General features: G+C 35.7%; 1 protein-coding gene across 1 annotated transcript; it reads left to right on the top strand.

Annotated features, from left to right (window-relative positions):
- The first annotated feature begins 1011 nt into the window (after positions 1-1011).
- GCM2 (glial cells missing transcription factor 2) lies at positions 1012-6496 on the top strand. The gene is made up of 5 exons (XM_070940997.1): positions 1012-1101; positions 2493-2745; positions 3314-3426; positions 4240-4362; positions 5618-6496. Exons 1-5 carry the CDS (start codon positions 1012-1014, stop codon positions 6494-6496), a joined length of 1458 nt encoding a protein of 485 aa, XP_070797098.1.
- The last annotated feature ends 2166 nt before the right edge of the window (positions 6497-8662 follow it).

Genomic DNA, 8662 nt, shown 5'->3' on the forward strand with positions numbered 1-8662 from the left:
TAAGTTGTGACTGAGTACAGATCTGAATCTGATTCACCTGAATCCTATGTCCTCATACTAATCTGTATTTCAGAGAAACTGCTGTAGTGCAAAAATGGAAGCCAGTTCAAATTTCACATTAGTCATGAATTCACTACCTATATTTAGGAAAACTACTGTTCTCTCAGATTTCATTGCCTGTGTTTTATCTTTAGTTATACATGCAGATGACAGCAATTCTTTCCTAGATGACTGGTAATTATCACTGAGGGAAAGAGACCTAAGTTTGCTACAGGTAGGTTTTAAAACAAATGAACAATTGTTCTATCATATAGAGAAAGTTGAATTATAATGTAATTGTGGCTTCAAGGCAAATTAGCCACTAATTTTTCAGCCACTTGACCACTCCTGAGACTTTTTCCAGATAATATGCAATGTGTGCATGTATTTGACACATGAATTCATTCTTATGGACTGTTTAATATTACAACTTGCAGGAAAGTTTCACACATTATACCTGACCTAGTTTGACCATGCATGAACTTGTGCATTTGTGTGTATGTGTGTGCACATGTGTTGCCATAACTTTTAGTGTAAATATATATATAGTAAAATATATACATAACTTATTGACATATATAATACTCTCTATATGATTTTACATTGTAATCTGGATGTATGAGTGAACACCAACTTAATGTGCAGCACTAAACTATGATCATGAGCAACTGTTGTGCACTTGTGCTTTGGACCCTTGAGGAAAAACTATGTGATCATTTTCATTTCTATAGATTTATATGACATTTATTTATATACAGAATGTTATTTGTTAGTGCAAGGAACTTGTCCTATGTTTTTAAACAGTCATAACAATATGATTCGGGAAAAATCTTATGACCAGAAAGAACATTACTGATTTTTTTTTTTTAACAATCTGAAATGAAACCTTTTCTCCAAATGATGGAACAAGAGAAGTACCTCATATCTTCTTTTTTTTTTAAATGAGTAGGTTCTTCTAGATTCATGATGAAAATGTCAAAGGGACCTTTTGATGAATCTAACTACATCTGTTCCTTTGGAATGAAGTTAACCTGGGACATCAACGACCCCAAGCTACCACAGGTACAGAGCAGAGGGAGGTTTGTAAAGAAGGCACGGAGTCATTAGATTGGCTTTGTGAATTAATTGCAAAGTCCTTTCTGCCCAGTGGAATACAGCATGCCTCCCAACTGTAGTAAACTTTCTCCAGAGGCAGGAGAAGCAGGATAGAATTTGGCAATGAGTGTATTCTGAGCCAAGGCTCTTGCTTCCCTGAGCTGTTCCAATATTTTCTTTAGTCCGCATTTCTTTAACCTAGGAGATGCCCAGGCAGAGTGTTCTTCTCATTAGGAAAACATATAATCTTCTGAAGAGAGACAGCCACAAAGCCAGAGGAGCTGACAGGGCCTATGCTGATTGACAGACTCACAAATCAGGTCCTAACATTTGGTGGTGTTTTGGGACAGACACAACAAAGGCAGACCAAAGATTAGAAATAAGGACAACAAAGTTATGTACTCTCTGTATCTCGCTGTTGTACCTTATTGTTTTGTACTGATTTAAGGGGGGATGGCGAGTGCCTCAACTGAATATCAGAGGAATTTCTAAAGAGGAATGGCATAGAAGAGGCTTTTGGATGCACTCAGCACCACACTAAAGCAGGGAACCCAGCCACTATATTTGTTATGAATGCATTGTGACTAGAACTCCGCAACATATAAAACTAAGCAAAAAATAGGATTCAGTAGGTTTGGGGTCAGAATGTTACTGATACCTGAACGTTGTCTGAACAGATTCATAGCAGGGTTTATTTGTTTGGACATATTGTAGCATGCTATCAATTAAATATAGGAGTTGTATTTATTAATGAGAGTTATGTTTTAGCATTTTGTTCGAATGGAATCGGAATATGTAGTAAATTAATATACTACATGTATTGATGTGCACACACCCAAGCTAGTTTCTATAATTCTCCCCCCTCTTTTTTTTAAAGGGAGAATTGGCTATTTTCAATCCTGCTCATACACTAGTCCCATTGGGTCAGCCTCTCAGAGACATTTCTTCATCATATTTCTTAATGCCTTCAACAATGACAGAACTTGTAATGTACTGCCTTCACTGGAAAAGTTTGGATACATTCAGAGATGCATCTGTCTTGGAAATAGCCCATGTTGAACTGTATAGTCCAGTAAAATGACAGGAAATGTTTTATGACATTTTGCATTATGTCATAAAATGACTTATAAAATTTGCTAAATTTCAATTCCACGGGAATCATGCGTCCCAGATTTGGGACACATTTTGCTTTTGAGCCCATTTAGCCAATTTTTGGTTCAAAAATTATTGCCTTATGATGCACTGTTCTTTCCCATTAAAGATTATGGAAACATGAGTTTTAGTAGTATATAGATAGATTCTACATCTGTTCCTTTTCCCCCCCACTCCTTCCTCTCATGTATTTGTCTCCTATGCAGGAGCCCAAACACTTTGATTCATTCCAGGAGTGGCCTGATGGGTATTTGCGATATATCTATACCATTGAAGATAAAAACGCACAAAGGCATCTTAGCGGTTGGGCCATGCGCAACACCAACAACCACAATTGCCAGATCCTCAAGAAATCCTGCCTTGGTGTGGTGGTGTGTGCCAGAAACTGCATCCTGCCTGATGGGACGAAACTTCAACTTCGGCCTGCTATATGTGATAAGGCTCGACAAAAGCAACAAAGTGAGAATCATGGGTGGGGGGGCAAGTGAGCTATGCAACAGCCATCCTTGTAGCTGTTGGGAACCTTCCCTTCTAGTGAAAAGTTCAACAAAACCAGTTCCTCCCTTCTCAGATTTCAAAATTTAGTATAGTTTTACTCAGCTCTTACTGCTTAAAAATAGAATCTCCAAGTTATTCATTAACCTATTTATATATATGCATATACATATATGCCAGATACTTATTTATAACAGGCATTTGTGTGTCATCTACAACCGTGGAGAAGTGAAACTCCTTGCAAGAAATAAGCCTTAGGGTACCTAAAAGGCTTTTACAAAGCAATGTTCTTGACATTCCCGGAATAATTTATCAATGTCATTCCTGTAACTGAAGATTCTACTGCAGGTGGGAAAAGTACACATGAAACCACATTGTTTCCCCACAGAAAAATCTGAAAATGTGTCAGTTTATAATTCCCAAATTATGCAAAATCAAAATATATTGCACATTATTTTTATACAGTACTTCTATCTCACTATATAGACGTCTTCAATCTTATATATTTCCAATGTAGTTGTCTATCTTGCAGAAAAGCATTGTCCCAACTGCAGCTCAACTCTTGAACTGATTGCTTGCCGAGGACATAGTGGCTATCCAGTAACTAACTTCTGGAGACATGAGGGCAAAGCAATATTTTTCCAGGTAAAATACAAATGCCAAGTAGGCTATCTCTATAGATTTCTTCTAATTAAAACAAAAACAAACAATCTTATGGTGTATAACTTAATGCAAACTGCTAAGACATGTATTTCCCTTATCTGATAATAGTTATCCGTATCTGAATAAAATAAATGCATTGCACTCAGTTAATGCCTACAACTTTTGTGAGCCTGCAGACCGAGACACTTAACTGGCTATTCAATATATTGCATATCAGACTTGTTTTTAAGCTATTGCTTTGAGGTTTTAAAACAAGGAAGGAGAGTGCTACTTGTGCCTCTTTTAACAACAACCAAAAAAAAAGAGTTTTAAATTAAGGAGTTACACTTAAAAGCCTTGCTTCCTGGGCAATCCAAAGACTATAGATGTGTTATGTCCATGAAAGACTTAACATTAGTGCTTACATGTCTAGGTTCATGTAACAAAGAGAATGACTGGTGGGCTATTTTGCAGTGCAGAATGCTGTGCAAATCTGAAAAGCCACTGGATCCTGAAATCACTTATACTGGACTTTTAAGACTCATACCTAAGCTTTAGTCTTTACTAATGCATGAAATTTCCGGGATGCTTCCATATGTTATATACATTCTCCACATAAGAAAAATGTTCATATGTGCACTGAAGACAAGCCAAAGATTCAAATTCAAGTCTCCAATATTTACAGGTGAAGTTAGGAACCATTCTTGCTGTAACCCCAGGAAAGCTGCTGTCTGTTAATATAGATAATTAATGTCTATCTTGTTATATATCGGCTTTTTAATGCTCTATTCTGTTCCTGTGTCAATATTATTTCAGGCTAAGGGAATTCATGACCACCCTAGACCAGAAAGTAAATCAGAGACTGAGATCAGAAGAAGTGCTCTTAAAAAGCAAACATCATCTCACACCTCCCAGAAGAAACGGTTTCTTGAGTTTCAGGTAACTGGGTCTGCGGTATCATCAGAAATGTTGATGTGAACTATCATAACTAATGTGAGCATTCATTTATATTCATTGATCCATAATGAATGCAGAATTTTAGCTCTTCAAATATGACAGGGTCTCAGAAATTAAAAAAATAGAAACCCATAACATATAAATTATATAATGTTATATAAAATATAAAATCATTTTAGCAAAAACAGCCTGAGTTTTGACTTTTTTCTTGCTCCACTAAAAATAAGTAATACTGTATATATGTTGTCTCCTAACATTTACCATAGCTTATAGAACTGAGAATGTAGACTGTATACTAAGTATTTATGCCTGTGTTGAGAGGGTAGAGTATGGAATTAATTGACTATATTTTATTATGCTGTTTATTATACAACAGCATCCATAATAGCCATGTCACACCTGTATTATGTCACTTTCCAGTTAGGTCAGGCATTTATTAATACTTTGCAGTTATTGGCAGACTTAAATACAACATATACAACAAACACTATCAAATGTTATGGCAAAGCAAATAGTAAGGTCAGTAGGTGATGTTATTAAGACTTAGGCTGTTATAGAATACATTAAATTGAGTAGTCAGTTACTATTTTTGACCACAAATCATCAAATCATCAGATGATTGTGAAAATTAAATTGATAGTCACACATGCATTTCTCAATGGAGTTCTCACTTGTACGATACAATAATTCGTTTATTTCTGTATCTTTGTTCTGAATAATGTGGATTTCTTCCTAGTCCACCCCACAGATACATGTTGTAAATATTCATCAGAAGTCAGGACTTAATAGAATAACATTTTGCCCCTCAGAATGGGGTGGAATTCATATCAATAGAAATTTAAAAATAATTGCCGTGATTCAAATCAATATATCTCATTGTTATGGAAGAGATTGATAAAGTGACCAAAATGTTTGCTGAGTCTGCTTGCAAATGTTAATTACTCATAACTAAATTTAACCCTTCTCTCTTGGGTTGGAGTCCTTTAAATGGAAGGCATCATTAGACATTGTCCTTTGAATAGAGATAAAGAGCTACATAACTTTTATTGTTGCGATTAAAAAAAATATGTATTGTGGAAATTCCAGGAACATAAACATCATCAGTTGGACTTGAAATCTGATATATAATCTAAACATCCTGATTAAAAATACTGGAAAAATAATTTAAACAATAGTCAACAATTCTATTTAGTAAAAGGTGTGTGTATGTGTGTGTGTCCATTAATATTCTCTTTAGACAGGAACAGCATGCAGTGAGAATGGTAATCACTTTCCCTACATCCATCCTGTATCATATGAAGAAGGACCAGAAAAATGTAGCATTTTCACAGAGGCCAGCATACCATTCCTTGCTCAGTCTCATTTATTTCCAAGTTCAGAAGCATACCACATTACTTACGACGCAACCAATTTTCAAGGGGATATAGCATCACCTCTCCAGAACTATCCAGCCTCCCAAATCTACACATCTAAATCAGGTTATGGTTATGATTGTGCATTTCCTGGTTATGTCAATTCCAATTTATATCCTACATTTCACAAAGAGGTAATGGATATTCCAATGGACACTGATCACCTCTTGCTGAATGGACTTCAGTGTCATGCAACTTCACTCAGTGTCCATGAACATCAGGAGATGAAACAGTCCTTAGGAGAAAATAATTATGGAGAAAGAATTAGCTATGGATTATGTCAAGCCAATGCTAACTATCCTCATTATAGTGAAGAATATGCATATAAATATAGTCATTCCTCTCTGAATGTTCCAACTATGCAAACTGTTATAACTGCAACTACAAAGATGTCCCTTGAAGCCTATAAATCTCCTGCTGTGAAATATGGTGAGAGTTTCTGTGATACAAAGGATATGATTAGTTGTCCTCTAGTAACAGACATTTCAGGGAATTTTTGCTCAGAAATCAGCATTCAAGAAGAAGATTGGGCAATGAGCAAATCAACTTTGACTGGTGAGCATTTGATGACTCCTAATAAAGCAGGACATGTAGTAGCAGTAGATACTTGTGAGAATAGTCCAGGTACTGAAAGAAACTATATTGTCTACGAAGGACCAACATTCTCATTTGAAAATACTGAAGCCAAAGTGCAGTATCATTAGAGGTAAATATAAAGCATACCATTTACCAATAGTCACTCAATTTGTTTTTTTCTGAGAATGTATTGAATTGGGTGGCTTTGTATTGACTTGGCTGTATTGACCTAGCTGGCTAAGTTACTCAACCTAAATCATGGGTGTCAAACTCACCGTGTCACGTTACCATCATGTGACATTTTGTGACATTTTTACCATTCGTGGACGTGGGCGTGGCCTTGTGAGATGTATCTGGCCCACACACCACTAGCTTGACACTGTTCTAAATCAAACGTAAAGTCATAACCCAACAAGTGACAGAGCAATCAAAATTTAAGATTAATCCTAGCAGACAGAGTGCCTAGTAGGTTCAGAAATTGACCAATTCCAGAGATAGTTTATTTTCAGCTCTGGATAGTGTAGTTCTTTTCAGACGCATTTGGCTCAAAACTTGGGATCCTCCTGGATTTAGGATTGCTGCTAAAACATTAGGTAGAAGCTGAGGCCACCAGGCTTTTGCATAATTACATCTGGTTGATAATTACTTATGCCTCTGTCATTCTGCCTCTGGATTATTAGAAGCTGGAATATATGGGGCTGCTCTTGAACACTATTCATAAACTGTAGTTGGTTCAGCATAAGGAGACAGCATAGGTTATTATGGGCGCACCCAAACTTGCTGTTATAACACCTCTACTGCAGCAGACGTAAATTCTTCCAAGGATAATTGTAGGTCCTGGATGTTCCTTTGTAATTTAGCTCATCCATTTCTCTGAGACCGTGTATTGGGTCTCAAATTTGCCCATCAATCAATAGAATCTGACCATCCAATGAGAACAAGACATATTAAGACTTTCCAGCTGAGGAAATGTCTTCAAAAACAGGCTGAGTTTTGAGTCTCCTTCAGAAACGTCATTCCATCACATTTCTCAGTGATTATTTCCCTCCTGTGGATTAAGCTTCCCCTAAATATAAGAACTGCCTTTTCTCTGAAAGACCCTTGAAAACCTGGCTGTTCTGAAGAACATTTGAGGATGAGATGGAATGTCGAACTATCCCTGAATGTGGACATCTATTATGATGTGGTGAAAGTAATATATCTCTTGTGAGTTTCTTTGATTTTTTAACAGTTACTGTAAACAAATTGTAAGCTGTTCAAAGTCTTTTGATAATAGTGGCCTAGAGAACATATAAATAAATGAAGATATTATAAAATTAAAATACTGGGAAAGAAGAATTGAAAAAATTCTAGTATATAGTACCTATAGCAGACTGAAAAAGGTGAAGTTTTAATTGATCTTAACTCTGTTTTGTACAATCCCATACTATCATTAGGGTATCAGTTGCACATATTTTATTAAAATGTATGCAGAATGAAAGCGTGCATTCATTCTCTGATGAGTTTTTGTACAGCAAAACATTGTGTTCTCGTTAAACAAACATGCTTTGAGAGCCTGTTCCAAAAATATTTTTTTCTGTTTGTGTGACAGCATAAAATCATGCTTTGAAAATTAATCTTCAACGATTCAGATGTCCAAACGGCATCCTAAAACAAAATTAAACTTTTAAAAGTGTATTTTGCAATCTTAATAAAGTGTGAATTTTTTTTTAGTTGGTAATTCAAATGCCTTTTTTCAAGTAAAAGAGAGACATTGAACAGTGTATTTGAATATGCTTTATTAGGTGAATACTTTATAAAGAAGAGATATCATTATTGGTTTTGTGCTAAAGATTTATATGTCTGGAGAACAATATTAATGCGTAATGGATTGAAAGTAAAGATAAATTATATAATTTATGATGCTGCAATTTTCTACCCATGACACTGAGAGTAAAGCTCCTTCCCATGGACATGAGGTGGGTCCCCACTCTTCTGGCCTTCTGAAAAAGGGTTAAAACATCGCTGTGTGGCTTTGCATGGGGCACCCAAAGGAACACGCAGTGTTGGTTAGTGCCATGACAACCTTTTTTTTTTTAATAGCAGGGTTAATTATTCTTACCTCCTTAAAGCCTTTTATAATTTTTTAAAATTTTAACTCTAACATTTCAATTTTTATATACTATTTTATATTTTGATGTTTTATTGTACACCAACCAGAGTCCCTCTTTGAAGAAGGGCAGTTCAGAAATGTGAAATATAAACAAATAAATAAACAAAGTCTGCCACAAGGTTGAGTCCTGGTGCCTTTTTTT

This window comes from Pituophis catenifer, unplaced genomic scaffold (assembly GCF_029215685.1).
Source record: "Pituophis catenifer annectens isolate HBS135680 unplaced genomic scaffold, rPitCat1.0.hap2 SCAF_3, whole genome shotgun sequence".
In the NCBI taxonomy this organism is placed as follows: domain Eukaryota; kingdom Metazoa; phylum Chordata; class Lepidosauria; order Squamata; family Colubridae; genus Pituophis; species Pituophis catenifer.